The following is a 19211-nucleotide window of genomic DNA, read 5'->3' on the forward strand; positions in this document are numbered from 1 at the left end:
AAAGCCGAGAGCAGCTTATTGTGTGGCAAGTTAATTCTGTAAACATACACAATGTCAGACTTTAGAGTAACTTCTCCCCTTTTCACTCTCTCACTTCCTTACTTATTTTTGTATCCCCCTCCTGAACCACACAGAATTTTACAATTCGGAATAAACCATGAAATTATAATAGAAACTGCACCTATCACTAGATGTTGATAATACTATCCTTTCCTATTGAAACAGAATGGATATATTTTATTTGGAAATAAGACTAAATGAGATTTTTCCAATAAATGTAAATTTCACATTTATGTAAGTTCTTATCCTAGAGCCCAGCTTGGCATCCTTTGCACACCAACAATGCCAGTGAAAGCTCTGAATGCTTTAGAAAGAAGAATAAAATCACATTCTCCGACCATGCCCTGTAAAAACGCTACACCACTATATAAATGGCATCCTTCTGTTTACCACAAAGAGGTTTTTGATTCACAAGCTAGGATGGCATTCCACATTCTCAGAGTCCATTTTATCCTCATGCAGAAGTGGCTAATTCACACATTTCAAATTCGCAGGTTGACTCTCAAATGAACCTTCGCACAAAAGCTTACAGCTTTTTTGTGCTACTTAGCTCTCAGTTGTTACTGCTTTGTTAAGATGCTCAGATTTAAATTTTTTTTGTGTAGGCATGCCTTATAATGCTTCAGCTAGTATTATACTCTAGGAAAAAAAAATATTTGTGAAGTCAATGAATGTGCTAATCTTGCACTTATTTGCAACAGCCTCAAAGTGGTACACAGTATTTTCCTTTCTTGATTTTAAGCAAGTGAAAAAAGCACAAAGTCATGGTACTGGTCATACAACGAAGTTATGAACACAAGCAACTGTATGCAGGATCAGAAACTGATCCAGATTAGTATTCACATAACTGATACTCTAACTGCTTCACCCACACTATTCAAACATCAGCTTGGTATTTCCACAATTACAAGCCTAAAAAGCATGCTTAGGCACTGATCCCCACCTCATCAGGAATAAAATCCTGTTGTATGTTTGAGCAGCAACAAAAACACGTCAATGAAACAACCGTTTCTTTTGCAATCCTGATACCGTACAACAAATTTTGAGAACTTTCACCGAGGTAATTTGCTTCAAAATGCATTCTACTGTGGATTCTTCACTTACAAATGCTGCAGCTCACAATTAAAGGAAATCATTTATATCCTTCTAATGGCACTAGCAAGCAACCACTTGCATCCAGAGAGTGATTTTCATCTCAGAGTGAATTCCAGACTGTAGAAAATGGGCTCAGCTTACACTAGAGGGGGTACACAGCCCTAGAGGTCCTCGTGAGCGCTCCAGCTGTGTAAAGTACGCTGTGAGAGCCCTCTGGTACACAGGCTGCTACAGCATTCCTTGCTCAGGGGCACAGGCACAGGGGGAGCGCACTCAGCACTGTGTCAGAGAACAAAGGTAAGAGCTGAGTTTCTGCATCCTCCCCAGCTGCGATGGAGAGGCTCTTGCTACTGTGCAAGGACTGCAAAAGGGACTGGCCGAGCGGGAGGCAGGGGAATCTGAACTCCCTACGACCTCGCAGTATGCACAGCCGTCCTGAGCCCGGGCACAGGCCAGACACATAAACATGAGTATCACTTCACACGTCACTGAAGACTACATATCTTACCAGGGTGGAAATAAAACAGCATGCAGCCATTTCAGTAATCATCTGAGAAGAGGATGTGACAACTAGCAAACCAAGCTGAAAGTGAGGAGAACATTTGAAAGAGACAAAATGTAATTATCAAAATTGGAATTCAGCCAGGAGATCAAATATTGGCTTATTTTCAGAAGCCAGTAGTTCTGTTTCTGAAACAAGTCAGCGGTCTATCAGTTAACCTAATGGTCAAGCTGTGGCTTTGACCATCTTCAGAAAGTATCTAAAACAGAGCTTACTAATTCTTTACATCCTGCTGAGAAAGGCCCAGCAAAAACAAAACAAAACGAAAAATCCAGCATAACTTGGTGAACTCTTAATAATCATTATACAGCAAATCGGTACTTAAGGAGGAACTTCTTCCACCAGTAAAGCATGGAAGACTGTGCTGTTAAGAAACTCCTGAGTCATCTCCCATATTGGCCTGAATGAACTACTGGTATTTTCATGACTCTGAAAACACAACTGTTTGGCAAAAAAGAGGTATTATTTTAAAATATGCATATGGAAATCAGACAGTGGCCAATTCCCTCCATGTAGTGTTCTGAGATTCCCAGGTGACATTCTCCAGCACACTATCAAAACAATTCATTTTTAAAGGTGCATAGCAAAAGCCATTCCATAAATATTTTCAGGAATTTTTATATTGTACACTAAACAAAGATCAGACTCAAAAAAGCAACACCAAACTACCTGAAAAATTGCCACAGCACATTGTAGCTGCACCTCCAAGTGCTCAAGACAGAACATAGCAAGGGGTGTTAATCTCACCATATCACTTATTTTAATTATAGTTAACAGTTCCTAATCTAAGAAAAGTTCTACTAGCTTCAAGGTAGATCACAAAAAACAACAGCTTAAATTTTTCAAATTCATAAAGGCGCCTTTGCATCTATTTTTAATTCATTTTTATGTCACTGTTGTGAATTAAAAAGAAATGCAAAGGTGCCTCAATCTTAAGGTCTATCCCAAAATTGCTAATGACTCAGGAAAAATCACTACTAACCAGCACAATTTCCACCTTCAGCAGTGTTACTGAAGTAACTACCTAAGGTCAGTACCAGATTCTGGATTCGCAAGACTCAACAGAGCTCTGGCTTATAAACATGCATTGCAGGACCTTTCCCTGATGGTTCTAGAAAATCCACCGCAGTAAAACACTAAATTACTTTAAACAGAATATGACTTGTCTGCACAGTCCCCATCAACCAACTCCCTGTTTTGTTGGGGTAAGCCAGTGTTTTGATTATTACCTAGGGTAAGATGGAAAGATGGAGTGATGTTTTAGAGCTCATGTAAAACTCTCTCTTTACTTGTGCCTCTTTCATACAATGAACTGGTTCACCCTAAAAATTGCTGAATTTTTGCTGAAAACATTTAGTTTAAATTTTTTTTTTTAAATCAGAAAATAACAGGATTTGTATTTTAAATGTAGCCCAATTTTTCAATGAAAACCAACACAAAGCTTTAAAAAACCACAAGGGTTTTACTGTAAAGCTGACAGTGCACATAGTAATCCCATTTTAACCTTCAAAAATTAACAGGACTGCTCTTAAGATACAGAGAATCATTATCAACATCGTTGAAAAAAATAATTAAACAGAACAGACAAGCAAAAAATTTATTCCCAAAGCTGCCTAACAACATATTCAATTAAAGTGAGCAAGTGGGATGTCCTGTTTACCAGAGAAATGCTTTTTCCAGTTCTCATATTACTCACCTCAGAGGTACTGATCAGCAGCAACATTTCTTACCAAGGTACCTTTTTTCAGATTTTCAGTAGCAAATTTGAAAATCCATACCAACCAGCTGCAGAACTCTGCAGACAGGCTTTTAATCCTCTCAGAACACGAGGCCGGAGAACAATTATTATCATTAAGTCAATTGCTGTTGTTACTTTTAGAAGTAACTTTACCTGGACAATTCATGATCAATTTACAGGAGATGTGCAAGAGCAGTCCAAACAGGCATAGGACAATAAGCAGAACATTCCAGGTTTTTGTTTGTTTGTGGTTTGTGGTATGTTGTTTGTTGTTTGGTTTGTTTTTTTTTTTAAAATAAGTGTGGAAACCACAGGAAGACAGTAAAAAAATAAAGACAAAACCAAACAAAAACACCCCCCACAACACCCTGTACATGTGTTATCAACAGTTCAACAGAAATCTTAGAGCATCAGCACTCTCCATTAATCAAAACCAGAAAATTTAAAGGACACAGATAAAACATTATTTCAGTTCAGGTCTGTACAAGCTGATCTAATATTTTAAGCTGTTATCAGAAGATTGAATAAATACTGGGGTTTTTCCCAGTTCTTCATTCCTTACCTCATCATCTTTATACCAGGACAAGCTTTCTGCAGTTAGAACAAACCAGTATTCCTTGGATCCTCCTTTCATGATGCCAATATTGTTGATGGTCAGCCAGCCCTTCCGGATGACCTGTGCAGAGGTGCAGTCAGGCATAAGTTTAGTTCATGACCCATTTGACATAATTCTGCTGCTGCATTCATTCTTCTAAATAACAACTTGCTAAATAAAACGAGAACAGGTGCATATTTTCAGTCTCTGGCAAATTCAAGAGTTTTTGCAGGTACCTATCATTCAAGGAAAAAAAGTAACAAAGTGAATATAGTGTTTTTCAGTCAAAAGGTTGGAGAAATAGAAGCCTAAGTATTACAGCGTTGTACTTACAGCAGGTATGAGTGCATTAAGGATTGTGTAAATGTGAATATATTTATTTGCTGTATAATAACACATTATAGAAGTCCAACAACTTTATATGTGACTACTCTGTTTCAGTCTAATTGTTAAAGTTATTTATAAAGTTGAAGACTAGGAAAAGCACCTAGATTCTGACAAAGTGAGTGGCTTCTGGCACACATTGGGAATTTTCAGAAGGGGTTGAACCAAGTGACAAAGTGGAGAGGTCTTCTCCAGTTAATCTGAAATTAAGATAGGAAGCAGTAAGAAGAGGTATAAGATACCTATTTTCCTCTCATAAGGTAGAAGAAGAAAAGATAAGGGGGGGGGAAACCCAAGGTGTTAGCAAAAATCAGGGGGAATATAGGTAAAGCAGAATTTTATAAAATAGATACAAGTCAATGATGAAGGAACAGATGGGAATGGCATACCTATAAATACTAAGGCCAGGAAGCTGCATCATGCAAAGAGAAAGGGGGACAAAAGAAAATTGAAGAGGAATGAACTCTAGAGGTGAAGAAAGAAGAAATGGTCATGAGAACTGGCTTATGGATCATACAGATAGAAACTTTCAAATTTATGGGAATGTTTGTTTACCAATACATATATGAGGAGAAAGCAAACATTCCTTCTTTGTCATCCTCTGAAGACAACAACAGAACTCTCCCAGTAACACAGATGCAGGGAACCTCAGCCATTCTGCTGCTCCCCACAGCAAGACCCTTTACTTGCCTATCTGAAGTACTGAGATAGAAAGAAGTGCTTAGAGGAGCACTTCAGAACTCCCTCAGTAAGTCCCACAAGCATCGACTTGTGGGATCAAAACATGAGTTCCCTCATGCTTTTAGGGAAATACACAAGACTGGGACATTCCTCTCATAGGGCTTTATGAGACTAATAACTCCAATATCAACAGATAACCAGAGAAAAACATTGCTCAACAGCTATTCCTTGTTATCTATAAAAGTTTCAGAATGAGAATTCCCTCCCATTCTGCAAGCACGTTCGTGTAAGCTCCCTGAAGAAACCAGCTTTGGTACTGCACAGAGCAAGGGACTAAGTTATATTTGATAACTAAACCGAAGAAAGAGGTCAGAAGTTGTACCTGAAAAGCTGGTCAAAGTACTGGTGGTGTCCAGAATCCAAGAGTATCGATTTCATTTCAAAGAAGTATGAAAACCACTGAAGATTTTTTAAAAAACCCAAAAAAACCCCCAAACAACAACAACAAAAAACAAAAACCAACCAACCAACCAAACAAAAAACACCAAACCCAAAACACAACACCACTACAGGTTTTCAGCCTGTCAGAAAAATTGCTAAAAAAGCATCGATTTGGTTCTGAAGACTGAGCAAGCTATGAGAGAACTAGACATGACTCCCATAGAGAGACTCAAGGGTGGGGCCCGAGCAGACTGGATAGAATAGCTTGCATCACAAATGTTTCTGCAGAAGTTTGTCATTATTTTTAACATTCATATTCATTGAAAACAAAAAAATAAGTGGAGGGGGGACATTACCATTTACAAATAGACACAGAATGCTTGCCCAAGTGCAAGTTAAGGGAAACATACTGATACAAACTTGATTACCCATCAAATCCTCATTTTATTTTACAATGTTTATTGCAGCAAACTTTTAACAGGAAACAAGCAACATGCCTATAGAGCCAGTATACTGGCCTTCAGGCAGCAGCCACAGAACAAATTGGGAAACCAAGCTAATTTCATTTTTTTTTTTCTGCACTGAACTACACAAATGCAAATGGAAGAAATTTTCAGAAAAATCCAGGAAAATAAAGTTCCCCAACCACTTGAACTTAGCTCTACAACAAGGTGAGCTATATTTGTACAGCAGACTAAATACTTCACAGCAAATGTGCAAAAGAGGTTGTTCCCATGTTACAAAGAGATGGAAAGAAGAGGCTATGAGAGGATGCTGCTGAACTGTGCTGTGACTGAAAATGCCGTGTTGCTTCCTGTAAAGCACGTATCCACATACAGGAAGCACAGGCAGCTGGGGTGATCCTTGACTATCAACCAGCTTTCTTGGGTCCCTCTTCCCTCCAGGGCTTTATCCCATGGTACTCTACCAAGCAGATCCCTGAAGAGGCCAAAGTCTGCTCTCCTGAAGTCCATGGTAGGGAGTTTGCTGCATGCCCTCCTCACTGACCTAAGGACCTTGAACTCTGCAGCCAGGCTGCCCTTGAGCTTCACATTTCCCACCAGCTCCTCCTTGGTGAGAGCAAGGTCCAGCACAGCACCTCTCCTCATTAGCTCCTTTATCCCTTGGAGACAGTTGTCATCAACACATTCCAGGAACCTTCTGGCTTGCTTATACCCTACTGTGTTGTCCAACAGGTATCGGGGTGGTTCAAGTCCCCCATAAGAACAAGGGCTTGTGACTGTGAGGCTGCTCCTATCTGTCTGTAGAGGGCCTCATCCACTTGCTCTTCCTGGTCAGATGGTCTGTTAGCAGACCCCCACTACACCTGTCCCTGCCCTCCCTTTGATCCTGACCCATAAGCTCTCGGTCAGCTCCTCATCCATCCCCAGGCAGAGCTCCATGCACTCCAGCCGGTCACTGGCATATAGATGACCAACAACATCTTATTAAATCATTCCTGTTTCCCAGGCACATTTTGTTAAGTACAAAAAGCTACACTTTCAAAATGCTCAGTAACAGTGTTGGGGTTGGGGGGGGGAGGGAGATGTTCAATCAAGGTGGTGTAAGCACAAAACAAAGTGAGATTAAGCAACATAGTTTTCCTTTCCAGAGAAGCTGAATTACACCTTAAGACTCCAGCCAACAACTCAAAAAACAACTAAGCTATGTTTTAGAAATAAGCATCCTTCCATGGGCAACAAGCAACAAAGATCTTCAAAGAGACTTTTGAAGTTAAAAAAAAAAAACCCCAAAACTCTGATGGGCAGGGTTGTTGGCTTTTTTTTTTTTAAACTATTGTGTTAGCTATGTTGTACTGTACTTCAGTTTAAAAAAATGGAAGAGCTGTGTTCCATCGTTGTTTCCACTAGTCCATTTTTGGTTGATTTGGATTTAAGAGATCCATTTCAATATTTTCTATCATATTTCTAAATGTCACTCTGTGCAAACCGGATATTAGTGACATGAGTTATGAACTTCAGGAAGGTGAAAAATATAGGCACTGCCAGAAGCTAGTGAAGACAATATTCTGACCGGTAGCTGGACTCCGTGGACAGGATGAACAAGAGATGACACAGTTCCTTCCTTTAGGATCCTGATATCTAATCTGGGTGTCTGAAAAATGAAACTTAGAGGGTACGAATGCACATGAACAAGCCAGAAGGAAGTAATTTTCTGATAGTACAGCTGCACAAAACCCAAATCATATCTGTTGTTCTTATTCTCCACTACTTCACGGATAAACAGGAAAGCAGGATTTGACACAATAGGTACATTTTATGTAGTGCTGCATGACTTACTCATTCCATTAAATCAAATAAGGTAAAAGAAATACATTAGAGAATCAGAAAGTGTTCCATTAGTTTAAAAGAAGTATCTGAAAGATGGTTTCAAGATAAGTGAGAGAAAAGTGAAATTGTCCGGGCAGACATAAACACAAGTGTGAAAATCATGAGACTGGTTACTTCTGCAGCAATACAAGCAGCAGAATTTGTTAACATAGCTCTCTTCTGAGGTTATGTTATGTAACCCCATTGAAAGACTCGTGAACACACAACACAACTCCCAGCACTACACTATCTTCTAATCCCTGTGATAATAGCATGTGTTACCGAACAGCAAGCACATTGAGAGAATAAAAATTGCAAAAACAACTGTGAGGCATCCTTATAAGCTATTGGTTCTTTGGGTTCAAATATGAAGATTCTCACACTACAGAGGATAAAAAGGAGGAACAGATTAGAAGGGAAACCTAATACAGTATTTCACTGTAATTTGCCAAATGTCAGAGCATAAACTGATAAGACCTGTTCAGATACCCAACACAAACAAGATCTTGTGACACTGCATCCCCAAAAATCCCTGCACTGTATATTGCATAACTTAATAACAGTGCCTTAAGTCCTAAACACATCTACTTTAAAAAAAAATTTAGTCTTTACAGAAGCAAAGCACTCAGTAGTGAAAAACTGAAACGTGCTTCCAAACATCGTTAAAGACTGAGGAGATTAAGTCAATCATGAAGGAATGTTAACCTAAAAAATAAGTATAGTTCAAGGCCATTTAGAACAGCAACACTTCTCTAGTTTTGATAAGGTGAAAAAACAAGAGCACCATGCCTCATTCAAGGATATTTAAAAATCTAGCATCAAGCGGTTGCCCATGTGCACCACCTCTTTTACAGAAACACCGGTATTTCTTAACAGAACAGCCTTGTCATGATTTTTCATAACCACCTCACTGACCACGGCACAAGTTCCCATTTTCATCTATTTGCTTAAAAAAATTCTTTACTCTATTTTTTTCCTGGGTCATGCAAAGTAACAGGATTTGAGTATATCTGAAGAAAAGAAGCAGCAAAGTACACTACAAAGCAGTATTAAAATGGAAAAAAGGAAAAAGGGGTTACTAGGGGAAAAGTTATTTATTAGCACAATAGTCCAGGCCAGCTGATGGGGTCTGAATGCTAAATGTGTCCAGAACAAGGGATTCAGATTGCTGGTGTAATGTTGTAAAAGAGGCAGGTCAAACACAGCTGTCGAACCTAAACCTCCAAATCACTTGGACAGTGATTGGAAACTCATAGTTCAGATTAAGCCCCTTCTCCAATTACAGGTGCTACTTCAACCGCAGCAGCAGATTTTGCTGTAGAAGTAAAACACCACACAGAATTTAATATAAATTACATATAATCCTCTATAATTTGAGTATCTTGCATTCTCGCACACAGGGGTATCAATTGGGCACACAGAGCAATGACACCTTCACCTTCAAAGGTTTATCATGAAGGGGAGCTTTAACCACTAAAATTCAGTCAGCAAAACAAATCTCAACACACAAAATACACAGTCAAGAGTGGGTCAGCTTTCAGAAACCAGATCTTGCTAGTGTGTTGTGTAAAACCAAGCATTACACTGATTATTTCAAGCAAATTAGAAGACAGACTAACCTGTGGCTTAAAAAGAAACTTTGTGGAGTCAGGTCAAAACCTCAGGCGGAAGCAAAGAAAAGACAAACAAAAAAGGCCAAAGATTAAGCATGAGAGGATAAATTAGTAGTAGAGGAAAAAGGAGCAAAAACATGTTAAAAGGAATTGGCACTATACTTCTTCGAAAAATGCAATATTGCTGTGCTCATCTTACTTCTGAGATACACAGAAGTAGTTAAAAGTTATCTGCATCATTCCAGTTCAAAGCAAGCTACAAAAAAGAAAAGGAATGGATTGCAAATGAGCATCCTACTATTCTGGGAAAACAATGATCTTGATCTCCCAAGACATTAAATTCAACTGCTGTTAGAATCAGTGCTGCCTAGTCCTGTTCCCTTTATTGAACATACGTTTAGTTGAATTTTGTTTGAAATGACAACTAGCAAAATTTGATGATGTGGCAACAAACTGGAAAAACATGTATGCTTTCATCATAGATATTACCAAAGAATGCACACGATACAGATGACTTACTTCTTTCACCCAACCATCACTGAACCAGGAGTAACTTGTTATAAAATTAACTGCTGTTTAGACAATTCTAATTAGTAATATTAAAGGCATTCACATATTTATTTACTCATGAGGTGGAAGGGTTAGAAAAGAGTCTGTCCATGATATATTGACCCTTCTGGTGCTATGAAAATAACGCTAAAAAGGCTTTAAATATTTTTATGAATAAAATTCACTTTTTCTATCAGAAGTAATTCCTTTACAAAAACAAAACCCCACGAACAGTACCTGTACCCATAAACAGCATGTTCACTTACGCAAGAGATAATGTTTCCTTTTGGTTACCAGAAACTTATTTGCCCACCTTTCAAAAAGAGGTTTACTATGAATAGAGGCATTTACATCAGAGAAAAACTGCTTTACAGTTGTATAATAAAATAAATATCTATTAGTCATTTTAGTTTGAGAAACTCAGCAAATTATAAAAATATTAATTTTATTCAAAGTTTTCTACAACATTTTAAGTTATACTAGTTCATACTTGTAACAGCAAGTTAGTAGCAGTTTAGTGATGAACTGCAATCATACTTTGTTGAGGAAGTGTTACAGCCAGGACAGTTTAAATAGTTTAGTAGCAAGTATTCAACAAACCAGTGAGTTAGAGACAAACTTTGCCTTCTGAGAAGCTAAATGAAAAAGCAACAATAAAGCTTACAGAACTTAGCTCGTACAATTTGCCTTGAAGGCGGTAGATTGGTTCCCTGAAATGGCAAATTGCAAAAATGAAGTTTTATTTCAGAAACATTTTCTCATTCTTTTCAACTCCAAGCAATTAACTTACAAACATCTGTTTATTATAAGAAAAGGTTCAGCAAAGTCCTTTATACCAAAAGTAATCAAGTTTCAACATTTAATTTACAATGGCAAGCTTCTTCTCCACTTCTTTAGAGAGAGAATATTCACTTAATTAAAAAATCATTCATTTTATTTGTATATTCTTGAAGAGTCAGATAACTGGTCAATTTTCCTTTTATGGGACACTCCAAAGTGATGATGGTTGTTGTGTTTGACACATGTTCTGGCACAGCTAGATAAGACGGAAATCTCTCCTCAGAGGGGAGAGACCAGTCTTTGAAGCCATTTCAGTGTTTAGAACTTTCAACTTTTTTTTTATTTTTTTTTCAGTCCAAACCATATATTACATCAAAAATGTCACTCATACTGGTCAGGCTCTGGGGGACCATCACATCCAAGAAGTTCAGGGATTATTGTAACTAACGTCAAAAATAATCAGCAATTTTTTGGTGGGAGAGAGAGATTGGATTTCTATCCCCCAAAAGATGACTAAGTTTTCAAAAAACACTAGAACTCATCTACAACAGCATAATAGGAGACTTCCCGAAATGTCAGGTTTATCACCTGAAGGATCTAAACTCAGTGGTCACATTTCAAAACCTTAACCTTTCACCTCCTGAGCATTGTTTGACCAAATTTCACATGAAAACATTAGGAAGATGTTGAATACTGGTAGTTATTTATACAAAATTTCATTGTCTTTACTAGAATTTTTTATTTCTTTTTAAAGTTCGTAGTAATTCCATAACATTTTCTTTCAAGACTTTGCAAAACCCTCAAAGTGAGCAGAAACCCTCCAAGTTGCAGCATTTTCATTATTTTAATCTCATATAAAAAAAGAGGAGTGATCCCGTGAAGTACTGAGCACCCCTGGCCCACACAAAAGCAAAGAAAGAAGCAAACCTCAGGAGCACTTAGCATCTTGCAGAATCAATCCCATATTCTTATGTGATAAAAATAAACAAATAAGTAATTTCACTAATGAATCTCAGTGAAAATGCTAATTAATCTCAGACCATCAAGCAGTTATTCTTTGTTTACTTTGAGAGAGGTACATAGTCAACATCTTTGTGAAGTCAACTGAAAGTTTTCAGAAGAGGTAAGGGAAATTCGCACGTGCTTGCTGAATTGCCCTTTCACTGCTTGAACACGTAAGAACCAGTAAACAACTATGACAAAGCAGCACACACAAGCAAGTACTCACCAGTATTTTGGATTCTGAAATTCACAAGTTTGCAGTTAATGGCAAAATACACTGATATGTAACATGAAAGATTCAATGCACTAAATGGCACGGGAGGGGAGACACTAACCAGCAGTGCAAGCAGTAGCAGATATATTAAACAATAAATGATGCTAACAATGGAAGTCAGGTGGCTCTGAAAAATTTCAGTAAAACAAGGCGACGATGATGCATTTTATGTATGTTTGAAGCAGAAAAGGTAAATGATATGCTTACAACAAACACAGCTGAGAAAACCAAACAGCTTGGATTAACTTGCACATGCCATTATCCATTCTCTGTTAGGTGCCTACCTGATTTCCCACTGCACTTTTGTTAACCTGACTGCTTCTTTGTTGGGCACTAAGAAAAGCAGAGGAAAAGAGTTATGCTAAAAAAAACTTGAACTAAGCCAGTTCCCAAGGAACAGATTTTAGCAGTAATAGTTACTTCCGATTCCAGTGCAGAAAGCTAGTGTAACAAAGAAACACAACAAAATCATTGCATATATGTGCATATTTCAACTACTTTGTCCTCACAGTATAGGAACGGGTGCTTAGCATGCACAGCAGACAGCTCCTACCAGTCATCTCCTTTGTAACAACATCCTTGCATTGGTAAAGGTTACTAAAAGCACAGAGAAATTATGGCTCATGTGGGTAACTTTGGAAACATTAGCCTCTATAAATATTCAAAAGAGACAAAAAGCAAGCTATTTCTGTTATTTAGCACAGTCCAACAGAATTCTCTCCCCTGCTGGAAGCTCCTTCATAGCTTTGTCTTGACAGATTGGATATTATTCTAATATTTATATGCACTTTGAGGGTGTAAATATAACCAATGGATGAAGCCATCACAGAGCTGGTTCAAGAAGCTGGACTCTTATAAGAATAGAGCATATTTGAAATTAAAACACATTTAAAATGTTTTGCTCAATTCTTGAACTCTGGTAATCCCAGTTCCTGAAACAAAACATACTCCTGTCTCAAAAACATACAAGTTGCCACTAATACTAAAAGCATTTGCATTATGTGGTGGTTTGTAAGTGTTACAAAATTAAAATATTGCTGGAAAAGAGGAAAAAAAAAGTTCAAACAAGAGGCTTCAGCTACTTGACCACCAGAGCAGGCACTGCTGACAGGAACTTTTGTTTGGATGAGATTATACCACTTCAACAGGCATTGATTAACAGAAGAAAGAAGCATACATGCTAGATGAGCTACAAACACTTTTCTGAAAGAGGAAGAAAGATGTGTCTGGATCACAGCCTATGGGCCAATCCTGCAACTGTTTTGTGCACAGCTGCCATTCCAAAGAACTGCTGAAGCACCAAACGCTGCCCTGTCCCAACTCTGACCTTCCCTATCCACACTCTACCAAACCAGCAGTACACAGGTTGTCCATGAGGAGACCCCCAAGGATTTTGTGTGCCTGTTCACCGCGCTTACCTCTTCATCATCCAGATCCTTTTGACCAAATAACACTACATGTCTCTGGTGTGTCATCTGAGGTGCATAAATTAAGATTAAATAACATGCACACAGAAAACACAGCGCTAACCCCTCACCAATTTCAATCTGTTTTAGGAAACGTAATTGCCACTCTTTTGGTTTGGTTTTTGGGTTTGTTTTGGTTTGGTTTTCTTTCATTTTCTTTTATTGCCTTAGGAAAGCTAATTAGACCCCTACCATCATACTGAGAAACCCCACGCCTTTTAGAAATAGCCCAGCAATTGGTCCTCTATTTACTCTTCTAAATATAAATTACTCGTTATGTACATTAAAGCATGTAGCTATGTCTGAGTTACACCAACTGAAAACAAACCCAACCATAACATTTTACCACTTGTTCTGTTAAATGAGACAAGTGTTATATTAGAATATTTCACAAATTCATAACTATGCAAAGTTGTTCTAAAAACTGGCATTCTTAAATCCTTCTCAAGTCAATTCACATCACACTATACCAGCCCTAGGCCCTGCGATGCTGCAAGGTAGTTTGAAATGTCTTGTGCTCTTATTTCACAGGACTTACACTTATAAAACACTCCAGTCACACGAGACAGCTGTCTACAAGACTCAGCAAAAGAAAGGAAACACTAGGGAAATCTGGGGAATCTATAGTCTGGGATGTTTAGATACTGCAGAAGTCCCATATGCTACCCAAAAAATATATAATCTTCTAATTCTAACATAACTGCTATAACAATAATATAATTATAGTTTAAAATGTATTTTCTACTGTTTAGTTGATAAATTAATATGTTTTATATTTTAAATAATTCTTAGTTATCCAAGTTTTCTCTTCCAGTTGAGCACAAGTCAACAAAGATACTTCCCTTCTCATCTGTTTCAACCCATAGAAAAATTTGCTTAAACTTATCAGTGAACCTAAGTGAAGAGTCTTTTGTTATCTGCTTATATCCCATGCACAGTGGTTGGGGATGTCTAGATCTCAGCTGGCAAAAGAAGCAGCAGCTTTCCCAAGAAACTGAAGTCGGCTGCTTGGAAAAGACACAGCAGTGAGAACCACAGAGTGAACTACAAGCCCCAGCAGCAGCAGCCATGAGGGGAATTTTTCCAAGGAAGAAATAATGAAATAGCTCCAGATATACCTGGTACTCCAGAATCCAAGACTATAAACCATGGAAGGTTCCAATTTGACACAAGGAGAAGTCTTTACACAGTAAGGATAGGCAAGCACTGGAAGAGGCTGCATAGAGAAGCTGGAGAATCTAATTTTGGAAGCTTTCCAGATCTGACTGGACAAAACCCTGAGTAACCTGGTCTGAACTCAGCATTGACCCTCCTCTGAGCAGCAGATTGGGCTATGTGACTTCCCAAGGTCACACCACACACCACGAATACATACGGAGTGTTTTTAGCAGGCTTTTTCCTGTCAGAAAAGGATGAAGTAAAGAGCAGGCAGGTTGTTATCTTGACCTCTAGAAGGCCAGCTACCGTTCCTACAACATCCTGCAATTTATCAAGAAAACTGATAAAGATATCTAGGACCTGCAAAGAATTCTAGAGAAAGTTGTTCAAACCCAACACATAAACAGCACCTGGCTCTGCCACCTCCCCTTCAGCTTACTGAACTCCATGTTTTCAACCTTCAAGGCGTAGTGCCAAAGATGTAGACCTTCCTTCACAGTGCTAACTACAACAGGCCATAGTATAATACGTCCTGTAGTGCCAAACTTTATTGCCAGCATCCCACATGGATGAAACCTGTTGTGATTCCAAACTAAATGTGGCACAAATATGACTGAAGGAACATTTATTCTTCAAAGAGTGAAGACATCTTTAACATTTTTACTAGTGTCAAAATGTTGGTATGAAGTACCCAAGGCACAAATTGCTGGAAGCTGAGGGAGAACGTTCTGGAGAATATTCTCACAGACTTTTCAAATAAGCGAGAAGAACGTCAAACCAGACCCTGCAGGGCATTCTGCTACTATTATTCTCTACAGCCAAACAGCAGGCACACTTATAATTCAGTACCATCCATTGCTCTGAGCAAAACTGTTTCACACAGAATCACAGCTCCCAAAATATGCATTAGCAACAATGTGGAAAGACCAATATTATACATTTCTGTGGTCCTAATATGGACTCAGTGAGGGCGTCGGCTTGCCAAAGCTGCTTCCCAAGATGCACACGATTCCAGACCAAGACATAAGCTTCAGCTTCAGTGCAACTAGGCTTGTGAACTTGGGTGAAGAATCCCCTACAAGTGGGACAGAGAGTTCAACCCTGTGTATACTGAGAAAGAGCATGCTCCTGCACACCTGGGACTTTGCAGCTTCCATCTTCACTGTCACACTTTTGGACTTGTGTTTTGAACTTCGTAAAAAACAGAACAAAAAAACAACTGGCAGTATCTTTATAAAAAGAGGTCTCTATATACATACTTTGCAAAGCCAATGAAGTCTTCGTGGTTGGTATTGATGTAAGAAACCTGGATATCAATCAGCAGCAGCACCTATTGGGGAGACAGAGCAAAAAAAGCGTAAGGTGGAAGAGAGTTTGAAGAAAAGGAAAGGAGAAAAGAACAGAACTTCTGAGGTTTTTGCATTATTGAACATTCTTTTCATGATCATTCAAGCCAAAAGCAACAGTGTTTTCTAAATCCCACCACTTCTGTTTGTGTGTGGATCTGTTAGATCTCCTATTTATTCTCACCTGATCCTTGGTCTTCTCTTCTCTTTCACGAATGTAGCCAGCAACAATCCTCTCTGTTTCTTCACACAACCTTGGATATGTTGCCAACTGAAAAGCAAAATTAACGGAAATTTACACCTGCAGGGTGGCTTCAGCAGAATACAAACACGTGAGCCTTCAGCTTTCCTCTTTGGAGAAAAGGAGTTATTATAAATGCTTGGTTAGCAGTTATAATAAAAGCTAACTACACCACAGAGCAAGCCTTACTTGCTACTAATCGTCATTTTCCAGAGAAACTGGGGAGACAAACCCTTGGACTTCTTCTGTGCTTTTGCTCCATGGAACATGAAGGAAAAGACACTTCAAACATGTGAACCACAGTTTATCATCCCTGGAGTGAATTTTCTCCATGGATCTCTCTTCTCCTGTGCTGACTTCCAGAGTGGTGCTTTAGATAATTTCCAGGTTTCTTGTTCTTTGAAGGCTCCACCTTGTGGCAACAGCTTCACATCTCAATAACAATATTTTAAAACGTGAATAGCAAAACACAACAGTAAATTTGTCTAATAGCACTGGGAAAAGAATATGCACAATTAATTCAAGTGACATATCTTCCAAACTTTGACAGAAGTGGGAAAAAAAAAAGACCTGGAAACTCCTCTCAAAATATTGCGGTGACTTTGCCTGTCTAGTATCTTTGTCAAAGGACTGTCATCCTTTCCTGTATTAGGACACAGCTCCTTTACCTGGCTCACTGGTACAAAAAAAATGCATTATTCAGAAGAATTCAAAGGATGTGACAGGATATTTCTCAACAACTTCAGCATACCTGTGCTCACATCCCAGAACCACTCCTGTGCTTGCTACTATGAGGGCACCCTGCACTCTGAGATGGCAGGTTAGACAGATGAACAAAAGGTGAGGCCAGTAGCTAAGAAGTCTACAAGAGTCTTCTGGAGTATCAGTGAGTAATGGGAGAAGCAATAACTGACAATCAGCAAATACGCTTCAGGAAAAACCTTTCCCAAATCCTCACAGTAATGCTATGTTTAGTTTTGATGAACAGATTTCTTAATTTATTGTATTTCCAGGATCTTGAGTTAAAAGTTTAATTGATGCACGCAACTTTCACGTGAGGAAGTTCAATGCTCAGCAGCTCTTTCCACTTAAATAACGTTCAGCATTTCTGTGCAGCAAGCTCATTTGTCAACACCAATGCAAGGATGTACAAACACAAGAGAGACAAAAGTCCTCCTAGCTTTCCACCTCTTGACAACTGGAGATCAGTAGTTTTGGGGTTGTGTATGAAAAAAGAACAGGAGAAGTTATGGACACATCACAAAGAACGGTGGTGCCACCCAGTAAAGCTTCAATATAGAAAGAACATTTTTTTTCTCCTTGATAGATGTCTCTGAACACATTTGAGGTCTTTGCTCTAGAAAAGTTTTGTGTTTTCTTCCTCTTATTAGCACTGGAAAAGAAAACTTTAAAGTACATTTCTTTTTGCTGATTTACACATCCACAGAATTGCTGCCTACATGCCATTTTCAGTACCAATGAAAATGTGGTTTTACAGAGGAAGCTGGGGCCAACTCTTGACTCAACAAAACTCCAATCATGAGGTGTGTGTATATATATTCAAAACACAGGAAACAAGAAAATTAACATTCTCAGCACTACATTGTTTTGAGTTTTGCAGAAATTGTAGTTACCTTAGAGAGCCTTACTCTGTACATCAAGTGACTAAATCAGAAAGATCTTACAATAACACAAAATGCAAGACAGGCTTTGTATTATCTACTATATCATTACGTTATACTTATGTTACCAGATCTATTTGCAAATTACCTTTTTAGTGCACTTCTTGACAGTGTTGATTAACTCCTGCATCACCAGATCCACACTTTTTAAGCACGGTCCTTTCAGCTTGACTATCTGTTTTTTAACAATGGCTTCAAACGCCATATCTGGAGTAAACAAACCTGTTCTGTGGACATAAAATAATATGTAAGACGGTAATACAAACATCATGCAAAGAAGATTTTTTTTTTACCGAATTGCTCATATCTTAATTTTCAGTGGCTTACAGCTGAGTAATAACAAAACCTACACAAACAGCCTTGCAAAGAACTGAACTTGCTCCTTTCTCTAAAAAACAGCGTCATTATAAGAATATAAAAGTAGAAACATTCCCTACTATTTGAAGATGACTATGAGAACTCTAGAGGACTGATATAATGCAGTAAAACCTCTTCAGCAGCACATCAAACCTTGGAGAAGGGATGAATGGCAGCTGCAGCCCCCCGTGCACAATCACTTGCATAGCAAACCCATAAGAATCCTACCACTGCACTTTTCTCTCACACCAGGAAATATGGTTCTGTTACGCAGTCCTATATGGAGAATTTCACAGCTAGTCACTGCAGGGTATATGAACCTATGCAACAGATACCCCACAAAACCAGTTGTAAACAAATTGGCCTTCTCATTCAAATATTGCTTGCAAAGATCTAACTTGGCACACAGATTATATAAAAAAATCAAACTATAAAAACATGCCCCAAACTATCAGTTTGACAGTACAAATTGCTCATCAAGTCATTTCCACCAATAAGGCCAGAAAAGTGCAAATACTGCACCACAGCTACTGGAGTCATCCATTTGAGATTTTACTATACAAGTAATGCAAAAAACATACCCTAAGAACAACAAAGCTTGTAAGCAATGCTTTTGAAAGATATTGCATACTGACAAATGGGTAGGAGGAAGGAAGGAAAAAAAAAAAAAAAAAAGAGGAAAAAATACCACAAAAGAAGAATCCAAGCTTTTTGGAATCTATTGTCAAAAGAACAGAAAATGGGTAGGCATCTGATAAAGTGTCCCCTCCAAACTAGACTAATTCCAAAGTGAGATAATTAGGTCATTCTCAACCAAATACCTCGTCTTCCCAACCCTAATAATATAATGCAGACAT

General features: G+C 38.4%; 1 protein-coding gene across 1 annotated transcript in view; it reads right to left on the reverse strand.

Annotated features, from left to right (window-relative positions):
* Positions 1-19211, reverse strand: part of LOC104463670 (dynamin-3) — a gene marked incomplete at both ends in the record, with an annotated part of 98051 nt that overhangs the window by 61356 nt on the left and 17484 nt on the right. The window contains 6 exons of the mRNA XM_010076095.1: positions 4018-4131; positions 10729-10758; positions 12389-12437; positions 15988-16058; positions 16259-16345; positions 18086-18224. Of these exons, the coding sequence (XP_010074397.1) occupies positions 4018-4131; positions 10729-10758; positions 12389-12437; positions 15988-16058; positions 16259-16345; positions 18086-18224 (490 nt within the window). The remainder of the gene's footprint in view (positions 1-4017; positions 4132-10728; positions 10759-12388; positions 12438-15987; positions 16059-16258; positions 16346-18085; positions 18225-19211) is intronic.

This window comes from Pterocles gutturalis, unplaced genomic scaffold (genome assembly GCF_000699245.1).
Source record: "Pterocles gutturalis isolate BGI_N339 unplaced genomic scaffold, ASM69924v1 scaffold11978, whole genome shotgun sequence".
Classification (NCBI taxonomy): domain Eukaryota; kingdom Metazoa; phylum Chordata; class Aves; order Pterocliformes; family Pteroclidae; genus Pterocles; species Pterocles gutturalis.